At 48.0% G+C, this 17,449-nt stretch overlaps 1 protein-coding gene across 3 annotated transcripts in view; it reads right to left on the reverse strand.

The window, feature by feature from the left end:
* RALB (RAS like proto-oncogene B) overlaps nucleotides 1-17,449 on the reverse strand; it is a 40,824-nt gene that overhangs the window by 13,866 nt on the left and 9,509 nt on the right. For all 3 annotated transcript variants that reach the window (XM_082682076.1, XM_082682077.1, XM_082682075.1), the window contains exon 2: nucleotides 3,417-3,576. In XM_082682076.1, the coding sequence (XP_082538202.1) occupies nucleotides 3,417-3,530 (114 nt within the window). In that variant the 5' untranslated portion in view covers nucleotides 3,531-3,576. The remainder of the gene's footprint in view (nucleotides 1-3,416; nucleotides 3,577-17,449) is intronic.

A 17,449-nucleotide genomic window follows, 5' to 3' on the forward strand; every position in this document is an offset into this window, starting at 1 on the left:
GGAGCAGCCTCCCCTTCCCTGACGTGGCTCCGGCCAGGCCGCCCCCCAGACAGCAGCGCGACAGACCTTCCGGTCTGGACGACTCTCCCGTGTGGGACCCTCCGGCACACTGCAGCACGTTCGGCAGCATCCCCGGCCTCCACCCACTGGCGGCCAGTCACATCCCCCCATTGTGACAGCCCCAAATGTCCCCAGACACTGCCCGTCATTCAGCGGTGGGGGCAGGACACACAGAATCCCCCCCATCGCCATTAACGCCTGCTCTTCTAACCACGTCTCCCACGCTTTGATGCCTCTCCTCCCTGTCCCTTCCTCCCCAGCCTCTGTTACAGAGGGAAAATGAGGGATCTTTAGGAAGCAAGTCACATTTTTAAGGAAAAACAAATAAAGACTTCCAAGGCAGATTTTGTAACTTGCCTCTCTTCTTTTATGCAAAAACGCTTGGCGTGGGCTTCTCTGGTGGCGCGGTGGTTATGAATCCGCTTGCCAATGCAGGGGACACGGGTTTGAGCCCTGGTCAGGGAAGATCCCACATGCCCTGGAGCAACTCAGCCCCTGAGCCACAACTACTGAGCCCGCAGGCCCTAGAGCCCGTGCTCTGCAACAAGAGAAGCCACCGTAATGAGAAGCCTGCGCACCGCAACGAAGAGTAGCCCCCGCTCGCTGCAACTAGAGAAAGCCCAGGCAGCAATGAAGACCCAACGCAGCCAATAAATAAATAAGCTAAAAAAAAGAAAAAAGTTTGGCGTAAATTAAACAGATTCTGCTAGATTTCCCCACTTTGGCCCCTAGTGTAAAATAAAGAAAAACAACCCTCCAAAATAAAAGTATACAAATGCTGAAGAGGGTGTGGAGAAACGGGAACCCTCCTACACTGTTGGTGGGAACATAGACTGGTGCAGCCACTGTGGAGAACAGTACGGAGGTTCCTTAAAAAACTAAAAATAGAGCCGCCATATGACCCAGCAATCCCACTCCCGGGCATATATCCAGAGAAAACTCTAATTCAAAAAGATACATGCACCCCTGTGTCCATAGCAGCACTATTTACAATAACCATAAAAAAGAATGAAATAATGCCATTCGCAGCAACATGGGTGGACCTAGATTCTCATACTAAGTGAAGTCAGTCAGAAAGAGAAAGACAAATACCATATGATATCGCTCTTATGTGGAATCTAAAATATGGCACAAATGAACGTGTCTATGAAACAGAAACACCCTCACGGACATAGAGAACAGACTTGCCAAGCGGGAGGGAGGGTAGGAGAGGGATGGATTGCAAGTTTGGGATTAGTAGATGTAAACTATTGTCTAGAGGATGGATAAACAACAAGGTCCTACTGTAGAGCACAGGGAACTCTATTCAATATACTGTGATGAACTGTAATGGAAAAGAATATAAAAAAAGAATGTATATATATGTATGACTGAATCACTTTGCTGTACAGCAGAAATTAGCACAACATTGTAAATCAACTAGACTTCAATTAAAAAAGAAAAAAAAGAAATTGGTCATGTAGAAACATACAAACAAAAAGTTTCTCATGATAAGATACAGTGGGGTGTGACCCAGGGGGAGATGGTCTGGAGGTTTTGGTTTTGGTCTGAAGCTTATTCATTGCAGGGCCTTCTTTTAAGGAAAGAATACAAGATTACACATATAATGGTAAATACAAAAATGATTATCGAGAAGGAGAAAAGAAATTATAATTCATTACACAGTTTTTAAAATACACAAATACTCTGGTGAACCCAACCCTCCGGGGCCCCTCGATGGCTCACGCCCTCGTACGGCATTCTCCGCTTGAGCGCACAAGACCCTGAGGCTGGCTTGCAACCAACAGTGTACAGGCAGCGTGATGACACGACCCCGTGACCACGTTTTTGTGCGGAAGGATCCGTCGTAGCTACCAGACACTTCCCTGCTGGCCGGGGAGAAGCAAGCGGCCATGGGAAGAGCTGTCTACAGAAAGGACCATGCGGCGGAGAACCGGGGGCGACCTCCAGCAGCCGGGGCCCCGTCCTGCACCCGCCAGCAGCCCGCGGGCTCGCAGGAGGCCGGACTCCCTCCCCACAGCCTGAGAGAGACCCTGGGCAGCACCACGCTCAGCCGGGCCAGACTCCTGGAAACTGGAGGTGACGGATGTCCGTGTGGAGATCCGCTCCATGGCAATACTACAAATACCACTCGCACCCCAAATCCAGCTGAATAACAGTCTTGCTCGTTGAGTGCTGACACACCTCTGCAATACCGTCCTACTCTGTTAGCTGTATGCGTCTGAGCTATCTCGTCAGATGCCAGGGATCCTGAAGCACTGGGCTGGCCAAGAAGTTCGTTCCGGCCTCACTGAAAGATGGTCTGAAACACCCGAACGCACTTTTGGGCCAAGCCGACGTTGCCTATGGAGAATTGAAAACTAATTCAGTCCTTCCTCTAGCACAGCTGGTCCGAGCTTTTCTTTCATGACGGTTTAGCGAGGTTTCTTCGGGTGACGTTCCTAGTAAGGGCGGTTTGGGAACTACTGGCAAATTCAGGCCCTGCATCCGTCTTCCCTGTAAGGAGCCGTGAGGCCTGGAAAAACCTTCCAGACCGGCCTCTGACACCGCGTTTGGAGCCGCTGCCCACTCACTTGCCGTGCCGGGCGCCTTGGACACAGCCCTCCCCGCGCCCCCATCACAAGGCCAGGGCCCCTGCTAACTGCATCCTTAAGTCGGCTTCCCTTGGCCACATCCCAAAATGTCGCGGTCACTGCAGCACACCCTGTGTGGCAGGAAGCTGGACGGGGCGGAGCCTGGTGGAAAGAGGGTCATCTTAGCTGATCGTGGTGACAGTGTCCTCTGCCGCAAATTCTGGAAGGCACGAGCCGCGCAAAGAGGGTGCCATCGAGAGGCCCCGAGGCTCCGGCTCTGGTCTGGACACGCTGCTGCACTACCAGCCATCGGCCGTCAAGCAGGGGTCAAGGCTGTGCCGTCGCACTGGACTCGGCAGCAGCGCCATCACCCCCAGGAGGTGATGCAAGCTTGGGGCTTTAGCTTGAACCGGGGGAACCAGAGCAAGGAGAAGAGATGGAGCTCTTAGGGCAGCTCAGCTGTCCCCTTCAGTGCCTGTACGGGCTGGCTGTGACAGCTACGCATCTGGCCCGCCCTTTCGACACCTCCCCCCAGCTCCTGTCATAACACAATGACGGAAACGATGCGAGCAGGGACCCCGCGTGTCCCTGCCTGAGCCGAAATGGCTCGCCTAACATCAGCGGTGCAGCTCTTCCCCTGGTGGGAACCCCCTGGAAAGCTACTCAGAAGCCACCGTAGCACAGTTTGCCCCATGACCCTGATGAGCCCCAGGGAATGGGCCCAGGGACGCAGCTGGAGGAGGGACGTGGCGACAGCAGGCCCGACGGGGAGGCGTGTCTTACCTCATCATACATGAACTGCAAGGTCAGGGCCGACTTGCCCACCCCTCCGCTGCCAACCATGATCACCTTGTGAAGGGCCAGGGAGCTCTGGCTCTTGCTCTTGTTTGCGGCCATCCTGCTGGGTTTCTGCGAAACGCGGCCAGAGGACCCAGACGAAGAGCTGCCAAGGAAGAAGACAGACTCAGAGGCGGTCTGGTTCCACCCAAAGGAAATGACATGACAGCCCTCCAGAAAAGCCTGACCCAGACGTTCCACCAGAGAGGTCATTCTCCCAGGCTCCAGGCAGAGATACAGCCCCCCAGGCACTGCCGAGTCACAAACCAGAGCTGAGCCGACCCGAGGGAAAGTGAGACGGAGAGAAGAATCGGGCGTGCGCACCCGACGCCCCATCACGGGGGGTGGGGGAGGATGGCCCACCAAACCCGCACGCCCTCGACAGAGCTGCAGGGGGTGCGAGCCACGCAGCGACCCCCGCGCCAGCTGTGCCACGGGGGCCGCTCAGGGCCCCAGCATCTCTGTACCCTCGCTCCCTCCCCGCCCCTCCAACACACCCACACGGCCCTCCCAGCGGACCAAGGTGGGCTCTGAAAGCAGGGTGAGCAGACCTGCTTTTAACAATCAGCATCCCTTCGCGACACAGGACAGTTAAAAGGAAGACAACTAAATTATTTATTCCACGTTGATTTACATTAAGAACTAAATGAGTCAGACTTTTCCAAACAACAATCCATTACTCAAAATCAGTTTAGCCTCATCAGAAGTGAGATAAAGTGAGTAGAACAGAGCAATCTTGGTGGTGGGGGAAGAGAAAGTATTCTCAATAAGCACATTTAACAGGTACCTAAAACTTGGCATCTAATTAGCCTGACAAGCTTTTGCACAGCAAAGGAAACCATAAACAAAACAGAAAGACAGAATTTTCTCCCTTACAGAATGGGAGAAAATACTTGAAAATTGATGCAAGCGACAAGGGATTAATTTCCAAAATTTACAAACAACTCATACAACTCAAGATCAAAAAAAAACAACTGACCCAATCAAAAAATGGGCAGAAGACCTAACTAGACCTTTCTCCAAAGAAGACATACAGATGGCCAACAGGCACATGAAAAAATGCTCAACATCACTAATTATTAGAGAAATGCAAATCACAACTACAACGAGGTATATCACCTCACACGATTCAGAAACGGCCATCAAAAATTCTACAAACAATCAATGCTGCAGAGGGTGTGGAGAAAAGGGAGCCCTCCTGCACTGCTGGTGGGAATGTTAAGTTGTGGCAGCCACTATGGAGAACAGTATGGAGGGTCCTTAAAAAACTGAAAATAGAGCTACCATATGCTCCTGCATAACCCAAGTGCCAATTTTTATTTTAAACGATTTTTATGGAAAATCTCTCTCACAGATGCCACAGCGTAAGGAAAAAGGGCAAGGGCTCGGGCATGTCACGGGCCCAAGTCTGGCTCTGCCATTCGTGAGATGTGGGACCTGGACACTAGTTATTCAGTTTCTCTAAGCCAGTTTTCTTATTTGCAGACACAAGTAAACCACCACCCACCCTGCAGGATTTTTCTGAGTATTAAATGAGATAACACATGTGAAAGATTGAAGCCCTGTGCCTAGCATATAACAGGAACTTAAAAAGGCTGGTTTCCTTCCTATCTCATTTTTAAGAGAATTTTTTTTCTCATTAGACACGATGGGCACCTATTTCTGACAAAGTAACTTGAAAATACCGCCAGTAGAAAAAAAATAAATACACACACACCATTGCATGACAGAAACAACAATATTTTAAATCAGTGATCCCAGCCTCGGTGGCACAAGGAGATCCCTGGGCAGTTTTAAAAACATCCCCAGAGATTCTGATGGAGTTTGGTCTGGGATGCCTGGGATCGGAGCCTGGGCATGAGAACATCTAAAAGCTTCCCAGGTGATGACAGTAGACCTCCAAGGTTGAGAACTTCTATGAATGCACAGCTGGGCTCAAAAAAAATCCCAGTGCTGGGGAGAAAAAAAATCAGAGCTGATATTTCTGTGGTCCTAGGTGGTTGCTGCTCTGGGTAACTTAGGATTTAACACACACACAAGTCAGTCCCTCAGAGACACCAAGAGCCTCGAAGGAATGCACCTTCAGGTAAAGAATGGACGAGTAGGACTTCCCTGGTGGCGCAGTGGTTAAGAACCCGCCTGCCAATGCAGGGGACACGGGTTCGAGCCCTGGTCCGCGAGGATCCCACATGCTGCAGAGCAATGAAGCCTGTGCGCCACAACTACTGAGCCTGCGCTCTAGAGCCCGTGAGCCACAACTACTGAAGCCCGCATGCCACAACTACTGAAGCCCGTGTGCCACAACTACTGAAGCCCACGAGTCACAGCTACTGAGCCTGTGGTCCGCAACAAGAGAAGCAATGAGAAGCCCGCGCCCAGCAACGAAGAAGACCCAACGCAGCCAAAAATTAAATAAATAAATAAATATATTTCAAAAAAAAAAAAGAATGGACGAGCAAAACATCGGTCCACTGTTGGGGAGGAAGAGAGTCCCTCCGCCTTCCTAGGCTCTTCTTTCTGGTCTGGGAATTAAACTGACATGAAACCGATTAACAGGAGAAAATCCAGCAAAGTCTAGTAACACGTGGACCCGGGAGAGACCCAGACAACCTGAGTACCTTGTTCAGACGGCCGAAGCCCTCACCTTGGATACCGTCCTTGCCCAAAGCAGAAGAGGATGTTGAGGATGGGCAGAGTCGGTTGTGAGAGGTGACATGGGAAGGCCGGGTAAACAAGGGCAAGGTTCTTCAAGTCCTTACCTTTTCCGCCCCTAGGAGCTGCTAGAGATTCGGTCGTCCTCGTGTCCTGGTACAGCGAGGGGGACGCCCTTGCATAGGGACATTCCCCTGGTAAATGTCCCTGTCTCTTACAAAACGGTGACTCCTACTTGGTTTTCAGAATTTCTTCTACGCCTGCTGTTTCCCGGAAAATAACCAGCTTAAAACTATTAATATGCCAAAGAGACCTATTCTGGGACGGTACCTGCTCCCCTACAGCACCAACAGCGGAGGACAGCAAGGAAGCATGTCTGCCCGAGCCCTGGCCGTAGGAAAGTGTGCCCTGAAGCTGTGACCGCAGCACTCCCCCAAAGCCAGGAAGCAACATAACAAGTAACCCCAGGCTGCTCAGGGTGCTAGGCTACAACCTCTGCGGGGGGACGCAGTGAAGACGGCTCAGGATTCCTACAACCAAGGCCCACGGATAGGGGCCCACAGCTGCGACCTCCGAGACACCTAAGGAAATACCCACCAGGAGGGTCGGCGTCCGTAACAAGTAGGACTTCTCAGGCAGCCGCCATAAAGAGCATCATTTGATCATTTTTAACGAAGGCAGAGGCAAAATGTGGGGAAACTGCATTATCAGGAGGCCAAGCGTTGAACAAGAATCACTCTGAATGTCTACAATCCTTTTTTAAGTATTTAAAATGAAAAGTAGTAACAATGTAGGGGAGGAAAAACAAACCCACCTTGGTTCATTGGCTGGGGCCCTGAAAATCAGGCTGACGAGAGACTGATTAAGGAGAGAAAAACAAACAGAGGCTTCTGAACAGGTGCATCTCACAACCACGCAGGAGAGCGCAGTGGTGGCGGCCCCACGGGGTGGTGGGACTCGGGTTCACAGAGCATCTTAACCAATGAACAACGAATGCTGCAGGGAAGTGACAAGACAAAGGAGGGGGCCTTGCACTTCTGGGAGGGGGAAACTGACGCAGGGTGCGGGCTGTGAGCAAGGGGCGTTACCCCGATTCCTCGGGGGCCTCCTCTGGGTGATTAAGGATCGCCCCGCCCTTCCTGGTGGAGAGGGGAAGGGAGAACTTTTCTTTGTGTCTGTTACTTTTCAGTTGCTTTCAGCTCAAAATAATCCTCATGTCAAAGTGGCATCTTTTGGGGTGACATATTCTGACCCCCCCTTCGGTGCTCAGTAGAAAATTTAGAAAATACACAAAACTATCTTAAAAAATAAGAGAAAAATCCTGTCACCCAGAGATATTCGGTATTACAGCGTTACTTCCTGCCCGTAATTTAATCTGTATATTCTTATATTTTAATCCATATACTCCTATATTTAACATCTTTCTGAGATCATACGTATGTAGTTTTGCATGTTATTTTTCACGTAGTATAGCTACCTGTCTTCTTAAGCAGTGAAGACTGACCATACTCGTAGCTTTCCCGGGTGATTCAAGGATCATCATCACTATGGAAACCAGTCGTGTGACCCGCTGCTCTGGGTGGGATCACTTGTGTGCTGGCTCCCCTCAAGCTGGACCCTCTGTCCACTCTCCCTTTTCTAATGACGTGCTTTTTAATAAGCCTTCTAAGCAATTAACTAGATAATTAAGCACATTTGAATTGTGACTAAAATAGGGTAAGTGGGATGAGAAGCCGGCCTCCCCCGAAGCCTCAGGAAGGCGAAGCTGCTTTGGGCCTAATTTCTGGTCCACAGCTGCCACCACAGGGCCGAGGTCAGTGCCTGAGGCTGGAAACTCCAGACCACCAACCCATCACAGGATTTCTCCGAAGCAGCCTTGCTTCCATGAATTATTAGAGTTGTATGAAAATGGAGAAATCCTTTTCCAGATTAGGGGCAGGGGTACTTTCAAACACACGTAGACATCTAACTCTGAGCTGTTATTTTCAAAACACAAAGTCAGCTTCCCTAGAAGAAACCACAATAAATGGATTGAAGACTGTTCAACAAATCCACAGATATTTGCCAAAATATCTGTGCTCAAAGCTCAAAAACTGAAACCACCATGGTGGTTCTTTCCAGTCTGTATAACCCGTGAGCACTTGACACACGGAGGGCAAGGCAGGAGAGTCAGCCTGGACCGATCCTGGAAACTGCAAACCTCCAGGCTCCTGAACCGGAGATGATAAACCCCTATTTGTTTAGACCATTCTGAGTCTATTGTTACTTGTGCCGAAAGCATTCCAGAAACAGTCTTTGCACTCCAGAAACTCAAAGTCCAGTGATTAGTTACAGAAGATTAGTCGGCGATTATAGTATGGCTGACAAATTCTACGGCAGAAGTATCCAAGGGCTCTGGGGTCACAGAGGAGGGACATCTAGATCAGAGCAGGTCAGGGGATGCTCTTACAGGGAGAACTGAGATGTGAAGGAGGCAGCTGCAGAGGAGGAGAAACACCAGGAAGAAAACAAGTCAGTGAGGCTCAGGAATGTCACGTCGACAACTTAATGTTTATAACAGATGTGCCTCGCCCATAAACATGTTCTTAAAGAATAACACAGCTATCCCTACCCCGAACATTTTATTAGCAAAAGTTCCAAGTTTTCAGAAAAGTAGAAAGAGCTGCACAGTGAACCCATATTCGCAGCCCTGGATTCTACCATCAACATGTTACTCCATTTGCTTTATCACAAACCCAGTCATCGGGCCTCCCTTGACCCACCCATCAGTCCATCTTACTTTCTGATGTGTTTCCACGGAAACTGTAGACATCAGTACATGCCATCCCTAACTTCAGCAGACATCCATTGTTTACAAAGCAATTATACTTCTCCCAGAACCATCTCCGAGGGGCTTGCAAACCTCTTAATCTCTTCCAAGAACTCTTTGGGTTCATCGCCAGTACACAAAAGCCACAACACAGACCTTCCAGCAAGGGGAATCGGGGCCCATAACGCCAAGTCCTGGCAGGCTCACACCTTACAGTCAGAAGTTTTTCATCGGGGACTTGGGAGACACACCAACAGACACCCTTTAATACGTCTCTACTACCTACCGACTGGAAAGCTCTGTAGTGGCTTCGTTTTTGTCCAAAAAAGCCATTTAAACACTACTCTGTGCTAAGCTGTGCATCTCTGCCCTTAGAAAACGCAGTCTCCTAAGGAAAGATGTATAAACAAAGCATGGAAATAGAACTGCCCATATGCAGTGATAAAGACGCTACAAGGTCTGACGGAAAGCATGATGAACTCCGGGAAAAGAAGATCCAGAAAGGCTTCGACATGGAGTCCAAGTTCACTCAGCAGAGGGGCTGAGAGCGAAGCTTCCCACGCATAACGGAAGGCGTGCGGAGCAACAGAGGCATGAAGCGTCCTGGCGGGTCCGGCATCACGTGACATGGAAGCGCAGGTATGGGGTGGGGAAGTGACAGGGCGGCGCATCTCAGAAGACAGATTTTTCATCTACAAATGAGCCTAAAACGCTGTCTGAAGAACCTATCCTAGAGAAAGCAGGGAGCCACTGCGGGTGGGTCCCCCAGCCCAACCTAACTGTAAGGCGTGGGGTAAGAATGAACACGTACCCTCCCGTACAGAACAGCAAGACAGCTTCATTTAGGTGGCTGGCAAGGAGACAGAAGAGCCGGGAAATGGTTTTCCTACGTGATGTTCCATAGGACACACTAATGTTAGAGGGGGCTCTCCACCACCAAGCACCGATTCAAACACAAGAACACATGTTCCCCTGAGAAGCAACATTCTGAAAGCAAATCACGGTCTAGATACAGGAACCATGCAAATGTGTGTGGTTTCTACTGCCCCCCAATCCCATGGGCTAATACAGTCATTAGTCTTGCGTTCAACTTAAGCTGGGAGAGAACAAATCAGTAGGTAGAGTCAACCTTGTCTGTATCAGAGGGTTGTCATGAAAATCAAATGGGAATTTGAAAAGGTAGACAAAAAGTACTCTTCAGTCCTCATAAAATTCATCTGTCCTGGGTAACATGGTACACAAAAGCACATGGGAAATGATCAAACACTGTACACGTGCAAAGAATTGCACTTAGCACTTCTTCTCCAGATAATATGACTTGAAGGTGGTAACCTGGATATTACTAATAGGCCATAATCATAATATGTAAGTCTCTTAGAATATTATTCAAGTTTTTAGTCCTTTAAATCATCAAAATGGAAGACAATCCTAAATCTGGGACAATCTGAGCACCAAAATAATTACGGACAGTAATGAAAACAAACCACTGAAAAACAAAGGATTCAAGAATCCATACCTAGAGTAAATATTAAACAAACCAAGGGAGACAGGAGGGCTCCTGCTTAGAGTAGAACACCAAAGGCGGACTGATAAACGTACAGGGTGGGAAAGTGAAAAAAACCCCAACATTTTGCAGCTATCAGAGTAAGGACCGGTTCAGGCAAGAATCGTTAGTAAGATGCTAAAGCTAAAGGGGAGATTTACGTGAGGAACAGGATACTTTTCATGGCCTTAAAGCATCTGCACAGATTGTTTATGAATCACACTCTGCACTTTAACAAGCAGCACTATTCTAAGGGTCAAGACAAATCCCCACTGTTTACCACTTCCTGTTACGATCCCAATCAGGAACAACCCGATCTAAATTAGGTCATGAAGGACCCTCCCTCCCAAAAAACCAGCACTCTCAAATATGAAGGAACACAGGAAAAGGATGGCAGGGGGTGTAAATGCTGAATAATGACGAAGAAAAGCACAGTGACACTGTCTACTCAGGGGACACCATTTCCCTTACACCAAATTACACATCGTTGTGACAAAATGACTATATGCATGAGTGCGCACGTGTGTGAGAATACGAGCTGACAGCACTGAACCCCTACATCCCTATCCTTTTAATGACACGACACACACTTGTGGTTACTTGTAGACCGTCTCACACACACTCCCTGGACAGATAGGTAGGTAGCGTCTTATTCCTATGTGTGCCTCCAGGGCCTGCAGTGAATCAGAGACCTAGAAATGCCCAGAGAATGGGTAAAGAATGAATGAACGGTGAGGGAAGAGTTTGCAGAAACCCTTATTATGAGGACGTATTTTAAAGAATTTTCCATAACACGCACTATGGCACATTTCTCATCCACGTTCCATTAAGGAAACGTCTCCTGATTGTTCTATCGTCAACACTGATTCTAGAAGGTAAGCAATGAAAGTGGCAGCCCTCCTCAGAGGTTCTTTTTGTAGTTCAGCAATAAATGCTGTTAGCTACAAAAATAATAATTTCTAAATGCACACCTGTGCAAGCACAGGCACACACACATGCTCAGAAGCCAAGTTGAAGAGATGGGGCAAAGATGGACAATTAAAGATCAATAAAGATAATAACTGCAATGGACCAAAACACATCTAATTTGTTCACAGTGAAACTAAGAAAGCACCTATTCGTCACCTTGAGAGGACAAGTGAAACAACTCATTATTTTAAAAATTGGTAAATTAAATCTTTGAGAGGCCATTTTCCAACCTCATGTACAATGCCCCCAGTATTCTCCAAAAAAAAAAAAAAAAAAATTGGGGCTTCCCTGGTGGCGAAGTGGTTGAGAGTCCGCCTGCCGATGCAGGGGACACGGGTTCGTGCCCCGGTCCGGGAAGATCCCACATGCCGCGGAGCGGCTGCGCCCGTGAGCCATGGCCGCTGAGCCTGCGCGTCCGAAGCCTGTGCTCCGCAACGGGAGAGGCCACAACAGTGAGAGGCCCGCGTACCGCAAAAAAACAAACAGAAAAAAGGTAAATTAAGGGAAAGAATTAAAAAGGTATCTTGCTTCTCCTATGTAAACTGTACTAACTGGTGACCAATAATAGATGAAGCAAAGTTTCCCTTTACAAAATATTCTAACTAATCAAGGGATGATGGAATTGGGGCTATCACCATTTTGCAACCCCTCATGAGTTAAGAAATCTAATATCAATGGCTGCTAACATTACAAAAAGAGACAACCTGACATCTTGAAAAAGACACATAATTATCAATGATGTAGTCCTGACAAAAAAGCTTCTAAACCTAACTACTGATTTAGCAGAGGTGCAGGAGACAGGAAAATGCTGAACATACCACACGGACACACCATCAGCAACACAGAGGCTGTAGAAAGCTCTACGGAATAAGCCACCCAGTTTCTTCAACAAATAAAGTGCAAGAAAAAAGAAAGACGGAGAGGGGACCTGTAAATTCTGAGACCTAAGAGCCATATCAACTGACTGATACACATGCCTTATGTGGATCCCAGCTGGAACAAACACACACACAAGAAAACTGGCGAATTCTGAACACTGGCTGAATTGGATAATATTAAGGAATTATTCTTTAAAAAAATTCAAGTGACTACATTTAACCTCATTACAAAAGAAGCTAAATGATATATGGGATTTGTTTCAAAGTTATCAAGGAGGAAGAGAGGAAGTAGGGATGTAGATGAAATAAGATTAGCCATAAACTGTTGAAGCTGACTGATAGATACAAGGTAGTTGATTATATTAGTCTCTGTACTTTTATATATATTTGAAAATTTCCACACTAAAAAGTTTTTTAAAACAATGAAGACAAACATATAGGTGCCTGGGTCCCACTCCCTTAGAGATTCCAATTCAGGCACATGGAAACCTAGGTGCTCAGGCTGTGCAGGTGATTCCAATTCACACCTAGACTGAAAACCATCCCATTAAACTTTGAGTTCTTTGAGAACAGAGCCTGTATTTTGTTTACCACGATTTCACCCATTACCTATCACAGAAAACATATTTAAATATTAATTGGATGAATTAACTAAGATGGGAGCCATTTTCTCACCTTAATTCTTTTTTTTTTCTTTTAACATCTTTATTGGAGTATAATTGCTTTACAATGGTGTGTTAGTTTCTGCTGTCTAACAAAGTGAATCAGTTATCACCTTAATTCCACAGCAATCAGAATACTCATCTAGCTGCAACCATGAATCTAACTTCAACTGGAATTCTTATTTCCTAATGACTATTGGCTGACAGTCTCACAGATAACACTGTGCTACCACCTTTGTTTTTGCAAGGGCCATGGTTCATTGCTATCTTACGAAAATTGATTCACTTTTCACAGACTGATTCAAAATTATTTTCCTGAGTTTCTAGTAACTCGATGGAGATGAGAAATATCACTGCTTACCTCTCTGATGTCATCCCTAGAGATGATCTCTTTATTTTTCATTCAGCCCATCAAGTGAATGCTTTCCTCTTCATATTCACCTCCTAACTAGAGAATCTTACTCATCATAGACTCTTCTATTTAACTTCTGTTCTGCAAATTCAAGTACTACAACCATCTCCATATATTCACACTGAAGTTTTAAAGTCTTCAGAAATAGGGGAGCCCCGAGTAAACGAGAAAGTAAATTTTTTAAAGATTGTTTCTCTTGGGAAAGCATAGAATTTTACCGTGTGTGTGTACAGCACAGGGAGCTATATTCAACTTCTCATAATAACCTATAATGGAAAAGAATCTGAAAAAGAATATATAGATATAGACCTCAATCACTTTGCTGTACACCTGAAACTAACATGACATTGTAAATCAACTCTACTTCAATTAGAAAAAAAAACCCTTTGGGTGTGAGGCTGCTTACCTGACACCGAGGGCACCAGGTGACAGCACACCTGGCTTTGAAAGTACACAAACAACTCAAGTCCAGGGACTGAGACCCAGGCAGGGCCGGGGAGAGGGGGGGAAATACATGACACAGAAGCACTTCCTCCTGAATGAATAAAGCGTGAACTCTACATACAGCTGAAGAAGCTTCCAGGGAATCCCACTGCTCTGCCCCTCGTATGTCTAGGACTCTTGTCCACAGTGACAGAAGCCCAGGTGAAAGTAGCTTAAGCAGAAAAGTCACCGATTGGCTCACACAGCCGATGTCCAGGGACCCGGCCGATGCCGCCAGGACCAGAACTTGCTCTCCCATCGTGGGTCTCCCCTCTCCAACCTCGTGGCCCGCTACTCTGCCCCAACCATCGCCCGCCTCCCAACCCCAGGCCTCTCGCAGTCAGCGCTCAGACTCGATTCCCTGTCCTGTGGGCTTCCACATTCACATCACGTCCTCAGGGAGGCCTCCCAGACCGCCCGGCCTCAGGCGGCCTCGCATCCCACACCTCTGCCCTTTGCGCCTCTCACTGCCCTGACCCCAGCCTACAGTTCCTTTCTTTTTTCCTACTTACTTGCTTTTTGCTATTCATTCCACAATAATTGAAGCTCCCTGATGGCAGGCCCCAGAGCTGCCTTTCCCTCTTGTATCCTGCCATTGCACGGATTATTTCCCTTTTATCATCACATAAGTCATGCTGCAACCTAAATAACGTGGATTTTACCCAAACTGTGATCATCATGAAATCTAGCGCATGGCGTTAACTTGACACTCGGGGATTCATTCATATCTCATTTCTGGTACTTATGGTCAAAAGCCTAAAAACTGTAAGCCACTACTTCCCTATTTCAAAGCAAAGTTTGACAAGTGGATAACATTAGTTTATGTTTTTAAGGTCTGAGAATTTGTCACTAAAGAATTTTAATCTCTTAAGGTTGTTATTTCAATACTCTTTAAGAGTCTCATCATTTCACCCACTGCTTTAAATGAGCACTTATGGTCATCTGATTGCTATCTGGTTGGCAGCGACCTTTCTGACTGGCCGTCTCGTACCCGATCTGCCTCTCGGAAGGGAGCCCAGGCCCCTGCAGGGGACAGCTGCACCTGGACGGCCAGGTGACGGGAAGGGCAGGACAGCTGCTCTGAGCACCTGAGCTCCAGGGGCTGCTGGCCAACCAGCCAGGGGTCTCCACAGCCACAGACTCACGAGGGCCGCGGCTGAGCCCTCCCGCAAATCTATCTAGCAAACAAAGACACTCGGTATGGACTTCTCTAGTTGGTGGATTTACATGTTCTTACTGCTTTTCACGAAACGGGGACTCCAGGAGTAACGGTCCTGGCAGGAAACAACTGCAGTCATCAGAGCGCTCAGTCTCTCTCTGTAGTCTCAGCCTTTCCCACGTGTACTGACTCAGAGAAGGAAACTCCAGGGCGCCCTCCCTGTGTGTAGCTGCTACTGCCCCCAGCACGGGGAATAGAATATTTTTATCTTCCCATGCAGGTGTGACTCAGTTTCCATGTCTATGAAAATAAGGAAGTTGAATTAAATGATCTAAGTTCCTTTCCAAGTTTTTGCTGTTTTTTTTTTCTTCTAAAATTAGATCTGCAAAACAACTTAGTGCTCCCGTGTGCCTAAGGAAATTTGTTTTAGGTGTTTCTGTTCCCTAAAGCATATCTCTTTATCTGTTCTCCCGCCAAAGGGGGAAAAAAAATCAACCTTAAACGCAAACAAACTCAATTAACTAACACAAAGCCAGAAAGCTCTGAGGCGCTTCTCATAAGCACCTGCCTCTGGTCTGTACCTCTGGGCACATGCTGTTCCTTCCTCCTGATGGAGTGGCCGCCTGAGTATCTCCACCCCCCCCACCTTCCTGGACAGCCCGCTGCCCAGCTTAGCTGACCCTCCCAGTCTATGCAGGCTCCCAGGCCTGTCAACACCACCCATGGCTGCACTGGATGAGGTCTGTCCCGCAGAGACACCGAGAGCTGCCCGTTCATCCTGTGTGCCCTGTGCCTGGCACTCAGGAGATGCTCAATCCGTGGTGGATAAGAAAAGCAAGTTCCCGTCTGGGTTGGGAGGCCTCAGAAGGACAAGTGGTAGCTGGTAAACGCTGAGAAGCTTATGCCCTGAAGGATGACTCTGCTGAGCTACAAGCTAAGCAATAAGAAACGGTGGCGGGTAACTGGCAAGCTCTGGCTGTTTAAGAATGTGTGATTATTTCTGAAATAAAGACCTCTCCCGCCAGGCCCCCACCCCCCGGGAATCTGAGGATCTCACTGGCCTCGGAGCGGGCCACCAGTTTAGACCTGAGCTCCATTCACCTGCACAGGCCGCCGTGGAGACACGGGAGCTGCTTCACTTCCCGACGGCCGAAGGTCAAGTCTGGAACTAGCGTACGCGGGCCCGTCCCCAGTGACTAACCCAAATAAGATCCTGTTTAGAGACGTGCTACCACCACTTCTGCATTATCTGCTAGCACATCACATGCACACACACAGAGCTATGTGACCAGGAAGGTCACTTAACTGGTCGGTGGCAGGGCTGGGAGTGGCCACCCAGCCGTCCTGCCTCAGAATCCCCACTCTGAGCTGGACACTGTGCTGCTCCATTAGTGGCCTGGGGTGGGGTGGGGTGGGGTGGGAGAGACCTTAAACGTGGTGTGAAATCCTGGAATTCATGGATCAGTAAAGCTCATCAAGAGACAGAAATGCAGAGGCAACTAGAGCACAAGTTCTATCAATAAAACACAGACCTGAGAGGAAATGCACAACAAAAAGCAGATAGAATAGATATCTGTACACCCGTGTTCAGAGCAGCATTATTCCCAATAGCTACAACGTGGAAGCAACCCAAGTGTCCATCGATGGAGGAATGGAAGCCAGAATGTGGCCCATCCATACAGTGGAATATTATTGAGCCTTAAAAAGGAATGAAATTCTGACATACGCTACAACATGGATGAAGCCTGAAGACATTCGACTGAGTGAAATAAGCTCCCACAAAAGACAAACTCCTTGTGATTCCACTTATCCGAGGGCCCTGGAACAGTCAGAGTCACAGAGATGAAAAGTAGACCAGCAGGGCCCAGGGGCCGGGGCCAGGAAGATGGGCTTCGTGTCCAACGGGCACCGAGTTTCAGAATGGGATGATGAAAGTGCCTAGGAGTCGGGACAGTGGTGATGACCGCACAACAACGTGCATGTACTTAACGCCACTGAACTGTACGTGCAAAAAATGTCAAAATGGTAAATTTTATGTCATGTATAGTTCACCACAACTTTTTAAAAAGTAGGTATATACCAACTGCAGTGTGGATCAGGAGAAAAAGCCGCTCAACTTGAAGTCTGGAGCCTGCCATGAGGGCGCTAACGACCTTGGTTAAGTTGCGTTTCTCAGCCTCCGTGTGATGCATAAAATACACAGGAGATCTGTATCCTCCGGGTCATTATGAAGAAACGAGAAAAGCCCTATCGCGATACCTGGCTCTGAGTAAGCACTTCACCTTTGGAGTATCACTCTGATCCTCTAGAAAGTCTCGAGAAAGAAACTGGCCGAGGCACCGAAGCTAAGCCACGGCAGGGCACCACCATCCGCGCCATGTCCTCCGGCGGGCCAGCCCCGGCCGCCACCTG

This window comes from Grampus griseus (assembly GCF_964374135.1).
Source record: "Grampus griseus genome assembly, contig: HAP1_SCAFFOLD_50, whole genome shotgun sequence".
NCBI classification, from domain to species: domain Eukaryota; kingdom Metazoa; phylum Chordata; class Mammalia; order Artiodactyla; family Delphinidae; genus Grampus; species Grampus griseus.